Source organism: Squalius cephalus (genome assembly GCF_949319135.1).
Source record: "Squalius cephalus genome assembly, chromosome: 10".
NCBI lineage: Eukaryota > Metazoa > Chordata > Actinopteri > Cypriniformes > Leuciscidae > Squalius > Squalius cephalus.
Genome location: NC_137131.1, coordinates 16,845,493 through 16,863,323, shown reverse-complemented (window position 1 = coordinate 16,863,323; position 17,831 = coordinate 16,845,493). Strand labels below are relative to the sequence as shown.

The 17,831-nt window shown below is 35.8% G+C and overlaps 1 protein-coding gene across 10 annotated transcripts in view; it reads right to left on the bottom strand.

Annotated features, from left to right (window-relative positions):
- evi5b (ecotropic viral integration site 5b) overlaps nucleotides 1–17,831 on the bottom strand; it is a 58,198-nt gene that overhangs the window by 26,552 nt on the left and 13,815 nt on the right. For 6 of the 10 annotated variants that reach the window (XM_079884848.1, XM_079884853.1, XM_079884855.1 and 3 more), the window contains exons 2-6: nucleotides 13,789–14,015; nucleotides 4,681–4,870; nucleotides 2,932–3,156; nucleotides 599–673; nucleotides 75–200 (exon numbers count right to left, since the gene is read on the bottom strand). In XM_079884848.1, coding sequence (XP_079740974.1) covers nucleotides 75–200; nucleotides 599–673; nucleotides 2,932–3,156; nucleotides 4,681–4,870; nucleotides 13,789–14,015 — 843 coding nt within the window. Of the gene's footprint in view, nucleotides 1–74; nucleotides 201–598; nucleotides 674–2,931; nucleotides 3,157–4,680; nucleotides 4,871–9,087; nucleotides 9,154–13,788; nucleotides 14,016–16,320; nucleotides 16,689–17,831 lie in introns of those variants that run through there. The other 4 variants (XM_079884849.1, XM_079884854.1, XM_079884851.1 and 1 more) reach the window with 2 other exon arrangements.

Below are 17,831 nucleotides of genomic sequence, written 5' to 3'. Positions count from 1 at the left end.
CTCAATGTTAAAATTGACCGGAGTTCTCCTTTAAGCTAAGCTTAAAAGTCCGATTTTGGCAGACAGTCACTGACCTGAATCATATATTCAAACTGGTACATGCAGAGGCCCAGTTCAGCCATACTGGGTTTAAAGAGCTCTCTCAGCCTGTAATCTTGCATCAGCTTCACAAACACACAAAAAGCCTCTTCTTCTGGCATCTGTGAGAAGACAATTATACATCATATAATTACAGACTAGAAACACACTACCAACAGATATACATTTATTTATTTGAAGAAATAATAATAACCATTATTATTATGTAATTGCTATTATTATCATCATCATCATCATTATTATTATTAGTGAAAAACCATATATATATATATATATATATATATATATATATATATATATATATATATATATATATATATATATATATATATATATATATATATATAAATGGTATATATACAAATATATACATACATACATATATACAATTAACATCACAGAATTATTAATATCACATTAAAAATGTTTTACATTGCTCATTCAGCATTATATTAAATATTATACTTTATGTGTGGAATATTTTTGACTGTTTTAATACCTGCATTAGAAGAAGGCCGACAATGAAAGCGCTTCCCTGACAGTAACCCACCTCTCGATCAACCAGGGAATAAGCCTGTAAACACAAAAGTGAGATTTAGTGAGAGCTGGACAAGAGCTGCAGAATCAGCTCTGTTCTTCCCCCAGACAAGCCTGTGAGTTACCCATGCACTCTTTAAAAACAACCTCAAGTGATCTTTAGGTGTTTTGTTTGAGTGAGCTGGCTTTAAAAGACATTAAACTTAAACTGATGTCAGGTGGTGTAGTGTCTAAAGATCTGGAGGTTCATATTCCAAATGACCTATTCCTATAAACAGGGGTGCATATTAGGGTGGCCCTTATTTTTGGACTTTTGAAATCTTCTGCTCTCACCCTCCCAATCAACTGTCCTTCATGAGATATGGAAACAAACCAAATTTCACTGAGATTGGACTACGTTTAGGATGTGCTCAACAAAATTGAAATTCCGTCTTAATGTCGCATAGAAACAGTTCTATTTAGAACACTATCTTCCTGAAGAACCCTTTATATGCTGTAATGGTTCTTCCTGTTAAGAGTTCTTTATTCCCGTCTTTTTGTTTTTCAAATTTGTAACTGACAAAGCCACCTCAAACTAATTTTCTGGAGCTCAGCTATACAACTACACAGACTGTCAACATACTCTCAACAGCTAAATGATTTCTTTCTTAAAATGTCTATAAATTCTAACTTTAAAATTTTTAACTGGTTTCCTACCAATCATGTCTCTTTTTCTTTTTAGTTTAACAGAACATGCAAATTGAGCAGCTCTGTTCAGTTAATGATATTCATCTTTTCTTCTCCACAAAGTAAGTAACAGAGGTATTGAATTTATGATGCATATTGTTCGATTTTTTTTTTGTTTTTATTACTTTACGCCTAAACAAACCAAGTCACAAAAACAATCAAACCTTTTCTTCCTTTTAAAGGTACAGGGCTCACATACTGTCCATTTTTGCTAATTTTGGCCTTCATAAACATAATTGTTTTTACATAATCAACTGTAAGAGACACACTGTAACTTTAAACTCAATTGTGTATTTTTCCAGATCAATTTCAGATGCTGTCATGTACCATAACCTCATAATCTGCAGAGAGAAACTGCCACTCAGAATACACACAAAATGAAGGACATAAAGAGGATTGTGAAGTTATTTCACTGGAACTTGGTCTTCATTACATCTATATCATGTTCAATGTCAATTGTTATTTATAAATGTATTCAGCTAACAACTGTTGTTAGAGCACTGTCATTTTTTGCTACAATTTGCCATGTCAATTAAAAAAATAAAAGTACCTAATTGACACCACATACTGTTTTTATGTAAAACCCAAATAGAGGCAAAAAGATACATGACAGGCAGATAAAGATTAATTAAAAAAAGACAAAAAAAAAACCAATATTAATAAATAATATATAATATTAATTATATAAATATACTAATATACTAATATTAATGCTATTTTTACAAGCCAAAGAACCCTAATTTGGTACGGTTTAGAACTGTTGATAAAAAGAAGCATACCCTAAATGACAAATTATCTGGATGGTATTTTGCATACATTACGCATACATACATTTCCAATAAAAAAAAACACACTCTAGTGTACATAACTGGTGCGCAGGTGTGCATGGGTTGTAAAAGTAAATGATGCGCAGCAGAAAACGCGGAAACAAATTGGATTTTTTGCATTTTTTGGATGGGTACACGTTTACCTACTGGAGTAGGATTTTTCTCCATCTCTGGTAAGATAGCAATCATGATGATAAGTGTGTTCATTAATTATTAGGGGTGCAACAGATCGCAGTTGATCTGTGACGTACGGAAAAGGCCCCACGGCATGTGAATCGTGGATTAACTAAATTTAATCATTATAGAGTGAAAGTTTATCATTTGGACGTGGTTTTTCTTGCCAATTTACACATTCAAACGATGTGCGGCGCATTTCTGTATTTGGTTGTGTTTTGAGAATTTGGAGCACACATGTGTTGTAAAACTGATGATGATGTTTTCTTAATTTGCGGGTGTTTTTTCTATTTGCGCGTGTGTTCTCTTCAGTTGCAGCGCGTTGAGCTCTCTCGGCCACCGTATTATATGCATAACAAGGTGTTTTAGGGAAACTACAGAGATGCAGTGTGAATCTTGATCCCGGAGTAAATTTCTTATCTTTATTTTTTCTGAAATGATCAGATTTCATGTCAATGTGCTGATGAATTGGTCGACATCCTGGCTATCACCATGTCCATTCAAACTCTCTCTTTCAATCTCTAATGGAAATCATTGCTCCATTTGCCCAAGCAAGGAGAAAACCTACCTTCATAACATTAAAGAGCACCTCCTGACCCAAACTGTCCTTCTCCTTAAAGAACTCGTGCTCGGGGTAGGTACGGGCAATGTCCCTGCGGATGAGTTTTTCACAGGGCGAGGTCATCTTCAGCAGCTCAGAGTACTGCTCCTTAATGGGTAGATTCTGGGCATTGCACAACAGCTGCCACACTATTGCTCGGAAGTGATGCGGAATGCCTTTCCTGACCAGTTCCTATGAAAAAAACAACAACAAACAACCACTTTTAAATATTAACACTGAAAGTCAGGACATAACAGCTTTACTTAAGAGCAAGTTCTCATGTTCCCAGACTTGCCACATCTACAGGGTTTAAGAAGATATTAGTTTATTTGAAGTATTATACCTTAAAATGACTGAAGGTTTCAAGATTGTCAGCATTCAGATGTTCTCCCAAGGGTTTAGTTTGTAACTCAGACAGGATAAGACCATTTTATGCTGCTAAATATAATCTTGTCAGAGACTTCTACAGCACAGCCTGATATTTTTGTAAGCGAATTATGTTTGACCTGATTTCCTGAGCTCATCTGCGCAGCTCAGATGGCTGATATCTACAGCTGTTCATTCTTGTGAGGGTCTGAGATGCGAGTCCACCTACATACACTGTTAGCACTGAGATTCTTCAAAAGCACTCTAGGGGTGTGCTGGAGATTGTGTCTTTGTTAAAACGCCAGGCTTTACAAAGGGCTTCTGTTGCTGCTTTGCTAGAAGAGCCCTAGATCCTCCCTTTTGGCTTGTAAGAAGTCATACAGTAAACACAAACTGCATTTCTCAGTCTCACTGAGCTCAGTAAGTTCTGTGGGAAAGTGGCAATATTGTGCAGGCAACTGCAAAATTTACATATGTGATTTATATCATTTTCTTTCTTCCCATCGTTTCCGTGAAAATGGTATTGTAAGAGTGAGATATGTAAAAAACACTGTAGAAATATTAATTCAGGAAGAAATGGAAAATATTTCAGAAGGTCTAAGTTTCCGTGTAGCTTTAGAGGAATGTTTCGGAAAGGGCTACTTGATAAAATATTTCAACCAGCCATTCGAAAGTTAGGAAAGTTTTAAAACCGTCTTATGATATATTTTTTATCATTTGGATTATGTTTCTGGAGACCTACTTATAAATATTGGCCATTTTTGGTGTCAAAACAGTCATATGGCACTAAATGTGCTACATACCAGGAGCAAACAACACATGAAGGTTATAAACCACATTCCATTACACCTCATAGGGGTTTTTATAAAGTCATTTGTATAATAAATGTTGAATATTTATTATTCAAATATATCATTATAATTGCTCTAGAAGAGCTACTTTGTGACCAAGGCTGTCATCAGTAAATACAATCCTTTCTTTCTGTGCGCCAACCTTCCTGTTACTCCTGTCCGTCGCCTCATTCAGCAATGGCAATGCACATTTACAGTTTTTCTTTAATTCATGAACACAGCAGCATTACCGATAAATCACTCACATATTATTTCATTTGGGCCATATATTTTATGACCCTCTTTGTAATGCATTTCACTATTTTGTAACAGCAATGAATCTGTTTAGCTGTGTACTTGTGCACTATATTTGATGTTGCTGCAGCTGTTCTCTAAATCTCATGTTCTGTTGTGATTAAATAAAATAATAATAGCTGGAATTCCATATGTTCAGTTCATATAATAAATGGCATAAATCTGATTTGCACACTGTAGCTTGATGTATAATATATCTGCTTACCTTTAGTTGTTTTTCTTTCTTCTTCCACACATCTTCCCACTCGTTGACTATGCGTCCCCACAGGATCCACGAATCCTCCTCCAAGTGCGACAAATTGGAGGAGGCTGAGGAACTAGACACCAGTGAGGAGCCACTGTTCCTTCGAGAGCCATTCACAGATTTTAAAGACTTACTGTCCGTCTCCAACAACCTCGAAAGACACAACCATAGCAGATAATAGTTAATACAAAATTAAATTAACATTTTTGCTTGTTCTTTTAAAAGAAGCACAAAGAAAACCGAAAAACTGATATATGAACTCAATGTTAACCTACATCAGGTGAAAGCATACCAGGGCAGTATGACTTTACCATGGTGAAGGTTTGCTTAAGCATTATACAAACCAAATGTTCAATAAACAAGTAACGTATTAATAAGAAAATCTTTATTCTGTTTTTAACTCCAGTGTTATACAATAAGAGACAGTGGTTATTGCACTGGTGTCATAAATATTATTCATTTGTTATTAATATCTTTTGGATAAAGTTCCAAATAATAAGAGAAACTAAGAAATATTTCATTTATTTGCATATTAAGCATTAATAAAAAAAAAAAACATCTATATTGTGATAAATACCATTACCAAGACAAAATCTTACTGTGGCATTAGACTTTAATTAATGCCACCTAGGGTTGCAAAGGGGCGGAACATTTTTGGTAAATTTCTGGAAACTTTTGAAAAGTTTTCCATTTCCATTGGAAGTTAAGCTGGGAAACATTCCAATTTGTAAACTTAACAGGAATTTACTGGAATCAATTGGAAATGTTGGGTAATTTAGGCAAACTGTATCATATACACAAACAAAATGTAAACATTGTGTTTGGTCTTAAGCAGACATGCATGTTAACTAATGGCGCTTTTCCACTACACAGTACCAGTACCAGCTCGACTCGACTCGGCTTTGTTTGGTTTTCCACTGTGTAAAAGTTGTACCTGTACCTGCTTCCAGGTACTTTTTTTCGTACCACCTCCGGCGAGGTTCTAAGCGAGCTGAGGCTATACTAAAATGTGACGTAAAAACACGGCAGACTGCTGATTGGTCAGAGAGAATCGTCACTATTCACTGCGTCATCATTGCACGCGCCAGACGGAGTATCCTGAATTAAAAACGGCAAAAACAAAAACATCCAAAAACATCATACACTTGATTTCCTCCATTGTCCTGTGTGTGTGGGTAGCGGGTGTGTCTCGCGCATAGACAGTAAAATAAAGGTCTCACGTAGAAAAGTCACGGCAGTTTCCTGCGGCGTCGCTATGACGACCAGGTACTATTGTGGAGGTACTATCTGCAATGGAAAACGGAGCGAAAAGCGAGCCGAGGCAAGTCGAGTCGAGCTGGTACTGGTAATGGAAAAGCGGCAAAATACAAATGCTAAAAAAAAAAATTTTTTAATTTTTGACTGATTTATTTGTGAGTAGTAGAACAACAACAACAAAAGCATGAATGTTGAATAAAATAAAAATATTCCCTATTACACATAGAAATTAAGCTGAATTTGAATTAAATATGGTTGTTTTAACCAAGATTATGCTGCTAGATGTTGTTTTTGTTTGTTTGTTTTTTACTACATGTTCCCTGTTATAGGTTAACCTGCAATTTTGCAAATTTACAGTTATTCCCATTAATTCCCATGGAAAGTTTCCAACTTTGACAATTCCAGAATTTTGCAACCCTAATACCAACCACCATAAACTAAATATTGATACAGTGAAAAAGTGTTTTTGCCTTAAAGGAAGTTTTGGTGTACAAATGGAACAGAGATAAGAGAAGCAAAGCAATCATATTAAGTAACACAATAACAGTCACAACACTTGATTTATGTCAACTTTCCTTCCAGTATCAGGGAAGTTGATAATCAGTGAACTGAATGGCAAACTGGTTTTTGGGGCAGGAATGAGGGCAAGATGCCAGCAAAAAGAAAATACATTTCCAGCCATTCTACATTTGTGAAACATTCTGAAACATTTGTGATGTCACTGCTGGCAAACTTAGGGAACTTAGGAATGTTCATGTTGACATTAATGATGTATTTTGGGCAACATTAGCAGTTGCTGTGGCTGTTGTCTTTTTGACAACTTCTGTTGTTGTCTTTTTGCTTGATGGGAGAAAAAAAACACTGGATGGCTTGTTTGTTTGAGACATTAATATAGTTCTAAAAAACCTACAATTCAGAGCAGATAGAAATGCTTAATGGGTGTTAACAGTAGCATTACAGTGACGCTATTTTAAGACTTAAAAGTCAAGTATTCAGAATTAACAACTCTGTATTTTTTTCCGAAACAGGGGCCGCTTGCCAAATGAGTGTGCTAGCTTGGGAACATTGGAAGATAGCTATAAATGGAAACTCAGTCTAAGATTCTAAAGCATTATCTAATGCAAAAAAAGCCAAGGCTAACCACATTAGCATGTTCACACACAAAAAATAACAGGACAATAATAAAACAGCCTATCAAAAAAAAAAAAAAAAAACACTTCCAGCAAAACATGAAACTCCAAAACAAAGTAAGTAAAAGTAAAGTAGTAAAACGCATGTTAAATAGTTTGAGTAAAACAAAAAAAAAACTGTCCCTCTCTGACTGAGTGTCAGCGGGTAGGACTATCATTGTGAACCTGACCCTGGATCAGCTGGAAGACAAGCAGACAATGTTTGTGAGTAACCTCAAAATTTAAGAGCTGACAGCACAGACACAAGGCCATGGAAACCTGATCTCGGAAAAAGAGAGGGGCCCCGGGCTTCTAATGGCAGCACTAGGTGACGTCATGGCCAAGGCTCTGAGGCAGGATCCAGTTACAGCCGCTTTTGGGTCATACAAGGGGGGCCACGGTTGTTAGGGGTGAAAGGCAGTGAGAGAGAGTCATGGGGTTCACAGCTGAGGGGTTGCGATGCTGAATGAGTTACTGGTGGTAGGTGGGCAGAAAAGGAAAAAGAGAGACTCTGTTTGTCTCCAAATTCTGGCCCTTAATCCTCCAAAATGTAACTTTTCAAACCTATGTTTGATAGAAGCACACTGTAAACTGCATTCAAAGTAACTTAAGGTTACTTTAAATTCCAGTCACAAGTTGCAGTGGGATACATGGGAATATAATACAATTGGTTGTGGTTGTCTTAGTCACCTCTAAACTTGGATCAACTGATTATTTTAACTAGTATGAATAATAATTCTATCAAGGCATTGGGCAAACAACATGCCTTCCATTAGTCAAGACCAAAAGATAACTGAAGGGAAACTTTGAAGAACATTTGTTATTATTAAAGGAACAGTTTACTAAAGAAATAAAAAAAAATAATACAATTCTCTTATCATTTACTCACCCTTGTGTCGTTCCAAACTTGTATGACTTTCTTTGTTCTGCTTAACAAAAAAAGAAATATTTTGAAGATTGATGGTAACCAAACAGATTTGGCAATTTCTCAAAATACCTTCTCTTATTTTCCACAGAATAAAGAAAGTCATATTTGGAAAAACTTGAGGATGAGTAAATTCATTTTCATTGAAATTTCTTTTTTTGGGTGAACTATCCCTTCAGGTGTATAATGAGCTCTCTAGACAATCTCCATAATATCTGGGGCAAGATGAAGCTTGCATTTGTGTGGGCACAAATGAGAAAGGCTGTTTAAGATGCAAAATCTAGAAATAGCAAAATCTTTGCAGTGAAGAGGGGACGGGAAATAATACTGGAGTGAAAGAGAAAATGGAATGAAATCAGGTCACTTGCAGGGCTTGAACCTGCATCACCTGCTTGTCTCAAATGTATCAAGAGTATGTGCGTGCACTGCTACTACTGCACTGCAGCCCTGATGCAAACCTCTATCAAGATGGTATTTACTCAAAGGTCAGAAAGTTTACATTGGGAAAACCCAGCAAACGGTTGCACATTTATGTCCACTCACTCGCAAGCCATCATAAAGATGTTTAGAAGCTATATTAAATGCAAATAAAACAAAGCAAATAATTAGTTTTAAAAAAATCGTATATGTTAAATGTTAAATAAAGTACATGTACTGTAGGGATTTACATATTTGATGAATTCAGTGAACATTTAAGACAATTTGCATTCCAATTGTTGCTTCTGTGTTAATGATTCACTGCTGGTTAAAGTGCAAAGCAAATTCTTGTACAGGAAACAAACACGACACATTCCACAACAAATACAAATATAAATATATTTTACTTTGTAAAAGCAGATAGAAAGCCAAGTACTTTTTCTATGAATGAATTAAAGCAACCACAAACAAAAAACAAGACTGACAGCGAAAAAGACTGCGCTACTAAAATTCGTAACTGGCAGTGAATTTCAGCTCCGCTGCATCTGCAGTGTTGTGCGATAGAGAATTGATCAAAGGTATTACTGTGAAGCTGCTCACCATGGGAAGTTCATTCTGCAATCCACATGTCTTTCCTCGGATTCCTCCAAGTAATCCCAAATGTGCCTGTGAGAAGTGAAACAACCTGATTTTCTCTCACACACTCTTGTTGTCTCTGTCTCACCCTACTCTCTCTCTCTCTCTGAGCCCCCATAAACACACACACAAACACTGCTTATCTAAAGTGCAAAGGCCCTCGACCAGTGCAGCGGCTAAGCAAAATCCCAGTGGAGTTTAAAATCTGTGCGAGTATGCATGGAGAAGGCTCAAAAATGAACTGTTTGCCATATCTGCTAATGGTGGGTGAATTAAAAATAATTACTGGCTTTTATTTCTTAATGGCTATGAACCCGTATTATGCATTAAAACAACAGAATTATTTAGCAGTTTTTTCTTTTGCATATTCACTTGTATGTATCATATAGCCATTATTTGTCTCTCTGTAAAACATAACCTGTTACAAACTCATGAAGAAAAAAATGTCTTGGCCTTTGGCCTTTCATTTTGGACCATGGTATGAAGTGTCTTGACCATGTACATTACTACGGAAGCTTATTTCCCCCACGGAATAAAAAAAATTAAAAGATAATTGTGACTTTTTTTTCTTACAATTGCAAGTTTACATCTCGCATTTCTGACATTTTTTTTCTCGCAAATGCAAGTTTCTTTCTAGCAACTGTGAGTTTGTCTAGCAATTCTGAATTTTTCCTCACAATTGAGAGTTTATATCGCAATTCTGACTTCTTTTCTCAGAATTGTGAGATATAAACTCACAATTGCAAGTTATAAAGTCCAATTCTGAGGAAGCAATTACCTTTTTTATTTTTTATCCAGAGGTAGAAGTAAGCTCCTATAAATTACAATTTAAAAGTTTAGGGTCAGTATATATATATATATATATATATATATATATATATATATTTATTTTTATTTATTTTTATTTTTTTACTTATACTGCAGTCTTGATGAGTATAAGAGACTTGTCACTATTGAATACATCAAGAAATAATTGTGTTTGAAACTTCTCTAGATACGCCAGAGAGTCTCAGTGTGTCAGAGAGACAGAGCTGTGGCATCAATCTCTAATAATGCTGTATGTGCCTCAGTTTTGTTGAGTGCCATGTCTTAGAAGTATCTCTGACCTCACAGAGAAATGTTGGTTTAGACTAGCTGCTGCTTCTTGAATTCTTGAAAATATGAATTAAACAATAAATAAAAATAGGGATAAAAAATTAAAGTATCAATGTAATATTGTAAGAAATTAAATTGTGATATATCCATATCTGATTGTATCAGCGCAGCCCTAACTTAGATTCATCAGTGGCACTCGAGGCCCTATTTCTGCAGTGGTAAGACGAGCTGAAATGGCCATGTAAAGAATCGGAGCTCCAAACACTCCACAGATCCTCTGCCCTACTTTCGAGCTGCAGAGAGAACTCTGTGTGGGTGTTGCATTCGCCCAAGCGGATCACACTGATTCCGCTCTAATACCGAAACCAGTCTGTGATACCAAAAACAATAAGGTGAAAGCAAGCAATGGGTCTCCAACCTAATCAATACTCAATGAGGAAAGGGGCGGGTTTTTGATCTGCCAACAACAAATTCAAATAAATGCTCACGAAAAGTTCAACATGCCCATTAACACTTTAAAAAAGACCAGGAAATTAGTTGCAGATGCTGATACAGTAACAAAAATCTTATGTGAAACCAGGAAGGAAAAGGCCTTTATTATATTGCAGGTCTCCTTCCTGGTTTCTAATGTGGCAGTTTAAGTCAATTCAGCTGATTTTAAAAGGCCTGACTGTCAAATATATATTGGTTTTACTCTGCTTTGCTATCAATATCAGATGAATTGCCTAACGTGAGCATTATGAAAGTGCTGAGGCTTATGTTGACTTGAGAGAAGACACACTCTCTGACATGTGCCAGGCAGCATTACACTAATGGCATGCATACTGTGAGAGACAGCAGGTGATTGGTTATTGTTAGTGATCTCTGGGACCAGCTGTGGCCTCCAGCTGTCCTGATGAAGACTGGGGTCAAAGGTCAGCCAGCCTGAGCACCACACCCACTCTGCTTTTTAATAAAGGTTGCAGGTCAAAGTGGGTTAACATAATAAATCTGAAGTCAAGTCAAATCAAGTCACCTTCATTTATATAGCACTTTTAACAATATAGATTGTTTCAAAGCAGCTTTACACTGATAATAGGAAATTAAAGTAACAGAGATTGTTTTGGCTTTATAGCAGCTCTAGAATAAAGTTATTGTCCAGCTAAAGTTAGTTTTTGATTGATTCACTTCCATTGCACAGATCATTAGTTATTAACTTAGGGGCCGCTTACACAACACCATTTTAACTGAAAACAGAAAGCTTTTAATGTGTTCCAGCCGCTCATACGCACGATAACAGTGCTTGGTGGCTCGTTTGCATTCTGCAAACCCTAAAATAGGTTCCAAGGTGCAAGTTTAGATTTTTTGTTTTTAAAAAAACGTTATCATCTCCATGTAAACTTCAAAAACGTGAATCTGTGAAAATGGTGACGGCGTGCACATGCATATTATGTGTTTAGTCTATAGGTGTATGCGCGTTTGAATACTGTATATAGGCCAATGTGCGCAGGCGTGTAGTCTTTCTCTACAAATTGACAATGCCAAATTACATGCCTGGCCTGCATAATGCAGAATTTCTAGTCGTTTCCACGGATCCATGCAAACTGGAATCATTTTGACTACGTTTTATCTGTACAGAGGTAAAGGGAAGGGAAGGAGGCCTTCACAGGTTAAATGAATAATAAGATACAACTGCACATCCATAGTTGCTTTTTTCCCTCCCTTAGTTTGCTGTGCAAAACTGTACAGGTAAACAAATGTTTTCTTAGACTAAACTACGAGTTATCCGAACCAATGTGAAAAATGTAGCAAATCATGGATGAAATTTTGCATAAATAAGTTGGCAATAAATTAGTTAAAATACTGGCCCATGTATTCCACTACCATAAATGTTACTGTTACTCATTTAACATTTACACTACCGTTCAGACTTTCTTTTCTTTTTTTTACAAAATTAATACTTTTTTGAAAAGATGCATGAAACTGATTAAAAGTGACAGTAAACTAAAGACTTTTACATTGTTACAAAAAAACTGGAATAAATTATTATTGACAGGAATAAATTATATTTTGCAATATATTAACATAGAAAATGTAATAATATTTCACAATTTCACTGTTTTTACTGTATACAAACAAAATGCAGAGATGTCTTTCAAAAACATTTGAAAATCTTACCAACCCTAAACTTTGATAGTATATATATATATGTATATATATATATATATATATATATATATATATATATATATATATATATATATATATATATATATATATATATATATATATATATATATATATATTACTGCAGAGTGAGAGGTAGAATAAGATCAGGATACATCACCGGTAAGACTTGAACCAGAGTCACTCGCATGAACATCACAGTTTGGAGCAAATTTTCAAACTGCGTTGAGCTATTCTCATACATGTTATAATGTAAACAATTGAAGACAGAGACAAAAAAGGAAGACTGATAGACTGACAGCTCCACAGACCTTTATCTCTCCCAGGTTCTATATTTGGAAAAGTACTGTGTCACACAAGTACTGTGTGAACACAACACAGCCACCCCAGTAAAGGCTTCACTGTGTTAACATCATGTCAGTGCTCTTGACATATCACTGTTTGTATTAAAGAGCAGGCTAAATTTGGACCACACCAGAAGAGAAGCTGGACAAGACTAGAGATCCTCAACACAAGGTTGGACAACCTTTAAAAGGAAAGTATCCAAGACTGAAGGCAAATTATAAGTACAAAAATATTTCCTTTAAAAAAAAGGAAAAAAAAATTGGAGACTTTTCAACTTTCTGCTTTTCAGCATAAAATAATGCTTGTACACATGTTGTCTTTCTCTATGGTTTATGTTCACTGATTTGGGACAGTGACAGCTCCTTCAACTGTCCAGAACGTCTTTTACGCTAAGAGGTGCACCTGCATCTGTCATGTTAACAGAAAAAATATCGATTCATGGCTTTTGCAAATCAATATCGAATCGACCACATTTTAAAAAACGATTAATTGACAAATCTTTATTTATAACAAGACAGTCACATTACATGATTTGACTAATTTGGACGTTAAGTTTGGACTTTTAGGGGTGAAAGCGCACTACAAAGAACAGAATGAGGCACAATAATAATTTTATCTCGACTATCGATCTTAATGATCGTTGGAAGTCAAAATCGAAACTAAAAATTCAATTAATCGCACGTCCCTATTATTTATTATGTTCATTCATTTAGAAACCTTACACTTTTCAATTCCTTTATAAATGCTGTTCTTGTATTCAAATTAAGCGCAGCCAACAAGTCTGTGCATGTGCTACGGAATCTTCTTCTGTATCGGTATTCATATCCATATCAGCAAGGAATATGTGACGGTACATCAGCGTATCAATATTTCGAACACAGCCCAAATAGACAGTGTTAATACCCAATAAATAAGCACTGCAATGTTCCGACAAAACAGTGCTCCCAAAATGCTTCTGGTAATGGGAAAATGGTTGTTTTTGTACCAAAAAGTGTTGTGCTTTGGTAAACACTAAAGATACAAAAATCATCCCGATGACATTGGGTGAAGCACTCGTACCTGTTCTGCTCCTCTAGTTTGGCCAACAGCTCCACATCGTCTGGGCTGAGCTGGGACGGGGAGGCTGAGGAGGGCGAGGACAGTGAGGCAGTGGATGAAGCCACAGTGGTGTGCAGCGAGGAGGGCGTGGCCACCTGACTAGCCATCTGACTCACCGTGTGCGACACTGAGTTCTTCACCCATGAAAGAGTCGAACTCAGCTTGCCTGCTACCTTGTCTGTCGCCACCTGTGGAAAAATAAAATAAAGATCATTTAAGTGGGAAAACAAAATTGTTACATTGAATTCAGAAAACTTCTAATAGGCTTGATTTGAACAAACTAATGATATGTTATGAGATGTTTCTTGTTATAAATTGTGCTTCTTGATTTTATATAACACATGATTTATCAAATCACTTGAAAATTTCAGGGTTTAGCCTAAAAATGTACTAATATTTAAAATTATCATCTTCATGCTCTTCTAGATAAAGTGTGTTTAAAGCAACTTCATAGTTTTTAGACCGCTTTACATTTTTTTCCATTGTAAACTAATTCTGACACCTGATGCAATGATGCAAACACTAAATATAATGCTAATATTATGTAAGCTACATAAATTGCATTATTTTGAAGATTGAGACTAATTAAAACAGACATTCTTGTTTATGAAAAAATGATAAAAATCTACAGGAGCGACTGTAGGTTTTAACCAACCAGAACAATATTATGTAAGCTACATTAACGTAAAGCTACATTTTCATATTTTGAAAAATGAGACACAAATTAAAAGGGTATATCAGAACATCTGAATTAGATCTAGTAAACATCATTTCAACAATGTTGCAGGATGTCCACAACACTACCAATCTTTTATCTTGAGTAACGTGCATATTAAACTAATCCTGGATAAAATAATTACAGCACAATCTGTGCAGAATGTGTTTGTGTTACTCCAATCTTACAAACTGTGAAACTAACTGAGGCTATTTCTGCAATGAGATGTTTTAAGAACTGAAACTAGAGGAATGGTTTCAGCTTTGTTGGTGAGGATGCTGGGATGGCCTGAAAGACCGATAATTCCCTTACACAGACATTCTTGTGTATGAAAAAATTCAGGTCAGTGAAAACAGCTTTGCACTGTCCAAAATGTGCATGTAGACTGATTTGAATGTGGCAAAGTTTATATTACCACAAACAAACACACTGGTTTTCATACTTGGTTTGAACCCTACAGTTTCATTGTTCAGTTTCCCTTATATAATTTTTTTTTGATGTGCTAAAAAAAAAAAAAAAAAATCCTACAAGCACTATTTTTAAGACTCTAAAGCAATAGTTCAACCAACAATTTAAATATGTTCTTTCTTCTGTAGAACACAAAATTAGATATTATGAAGAATGTTGGTTACCACTGACTTTCATTGTATGGATAGGTGGTAAAATGTCTTAAACAAAAAAACGTCTGGTAAAATTAAGCATTCATTATAGCCTATACTGTGGCTTTAAGGCTTTTATAAGTCAGTGAAGTTTTGGTCTTAGCACATTTCTCTCATAAGATTGAATATATTTGGAAAAATAATTGTTCATCTGTCATAAAAGCACAGCATCCATAAAAAATAAGTAAATCACCCTTTGTAATCATCTGACAATAAAAGACAGCCTTTGCAGACAAAAACTGCTCCATGACATCAGACGTCACTTTTGTTTGGCATCCTCTTCAAAAGTGTCTCTTTGAAAGACTTGGATTTGATTTTAGTGTCTTTTATTCCATGTCTATAGCTTTGAGGTCATATATATGCTAGTGTACTCCTAAAACTTGGGAAAATAGTTTAGCAGATACAGAAATTTGCTGTATTTCTTATTCTTATATAACCAAAATATTGAGGTCTCATCTTCCAGTTGATGTGGGCAAGTCCAATCATTTATCCAATAAAATTCTCCCTAAAATGAGCAAGTCCCTTACCCCAAAAACAAATACTTGTCTCTGACTTGACATAGCAAAGCAAGTATCAAACCATGATTCATGGCCAAAAAAACCCGGGACAAACCCTTACATATGACCTGGACCACCTTCCTCTTTCAATGAAAAATAGGCTACATCAGCACAGGAAAGAAACCTGTATTTGTGAAGCCATTTCAAGTGCTCTTTAAACTGCTATGTAAAGGGTTTTATAAAACACTTATACCTTACAGCTACAAAAGCAAAATGGTTTACTAGGTCATTCATTAGGTGTGTACACTGTAGATTGGAAACCGATGCCGTATGTCATTCTATATTTTCAAAAGATGACCTCTAGAAGGTTTGGACTAAGGGAATATTTGGACAGTTGTGTACTTTCCACCGGAACGGCAGTAGTAAAAACACTGACTCACTAAAACTGAATCGCACTGAACCTAGTGAAGACATTAAAAAGGCACAAAGCAGAATCTTGTGTCAACTGACATTACGAAAAACCTTAAGACAACTAGGAGCAGCAGGCCATGACAGTGTAACATTAGAAAGGCAAGAATCCTCCTAGTCCATCTAGGATTTCCTAGGTGTACTTTGTTCTTACCTGAAGAAAGATGTCACCCTAACTGAGGTCCTCGCTAATTCCATAAACAAATCCACAGGAGAAATAACGGTACTTGAAGACAGGATTCTCTTGTGATTTATCTCATCGGTCTCCTGAGACGTTTAGTAGATTTCAAAGTCACACTGTTGTCTAGGTGTCACCTGGGGTCAAAGTGCTCAGGCAGAAGACGCAGAGGCAGCTGTAAAGTAGACAGAAGCAGTTGTATAAGCTTCTGCCTTCCCTTTTACAGCTGTAACACTAATTCATGCCTTGGAATTCACCCGACAGAGAAAAAAATCCTTCCCTGTAAAACCTCTGTGACGTCTGAGCTCACCGCGCCGTGCTTTGCGACATAAGTGAGCTGTAATGATAAACCCAGGGGAAGTCTACCTCTTTACAACAATGCAGGTTTCTCATTTGCATGTGGCACTTCTCTGAATCCTCTATAAGACAGATCACGTTTCCTCTTGCGATCTCCATTTCTCACAAATTATGACCACACGCCTATGCATGGCTTCTGTGGTTTAACAAACCACCAAAAACAAAATGTTATAGTATTCCCCAGCAAAATGCCTAGAAATGACTCAGAGCAGTCAAAGTTGGAAACACCCTTTCTTAGATAGCGTTACAGTCAGAAGAGTGACTCAGAAAGAGGTGGGGCATAGATAGGAAGATAAGGAACAAAGTGCAGATACAAATGAAGGAGCAGTCAAGGATTAGCAGGTGTATCTGATATAAATAAAATGTATATATTCACTACTTATAGATACATTGAATCCTTGTAATATTACAATATAATATTATACATTAAATATTTTTAAATACATTTTTTGCTAAATAAATTCAGCCCAAATTTAGCTCAAAAGTAATACAAAGTCTGGTCAAAGCTTTCTAGTAAAATATTATCTTACCTTGTAGCACAGGTAAAACCAGTAACAGCTGAAGTTGTTAAAAATGTTCATCCCCTTCACGCAAATCTTAGTTTTGCATGTTCTGATACTGAAATTATTATTAATAATAATAATAATAATAATAAAACAATAATTCAGCAACAAAAACAATGAGCCACATGCACACTGCAGCTAAATACGGTCAGCTGCTGCAATCACTCCCAAATTTACATTAAAGGGATAAAACAAATTTTATTTACAATAAAAAAATAGAGTGTCTCCCCAGAGTGTGTATGTGAAGTTTTAACTCAAAATACCCCACAGATATTTTTATATAGCGTGTTAAAGTTGTCACTTTTTGAGGGTGAGCAAAACGCACTGTTTTTGTGTCTGTTCCTTTAAATACAAATGAGCTGCTGCTCCCGGCACAGAGGGCGGGGCTTCAGCTTTAGTCCTTTTACCTCCCACACACATGCACTGAAAATTTCAAAATCTTTTAGCCTTTTATGTTCACACCGAAGTCAGAAAGATGGAGAGACTCAAGAAGAAGTGACAACATTTCTGAATGGTTAGTTGATGTATTTATGTAGCTTATGTGTAGTTATCTTCTAGTCATTGATT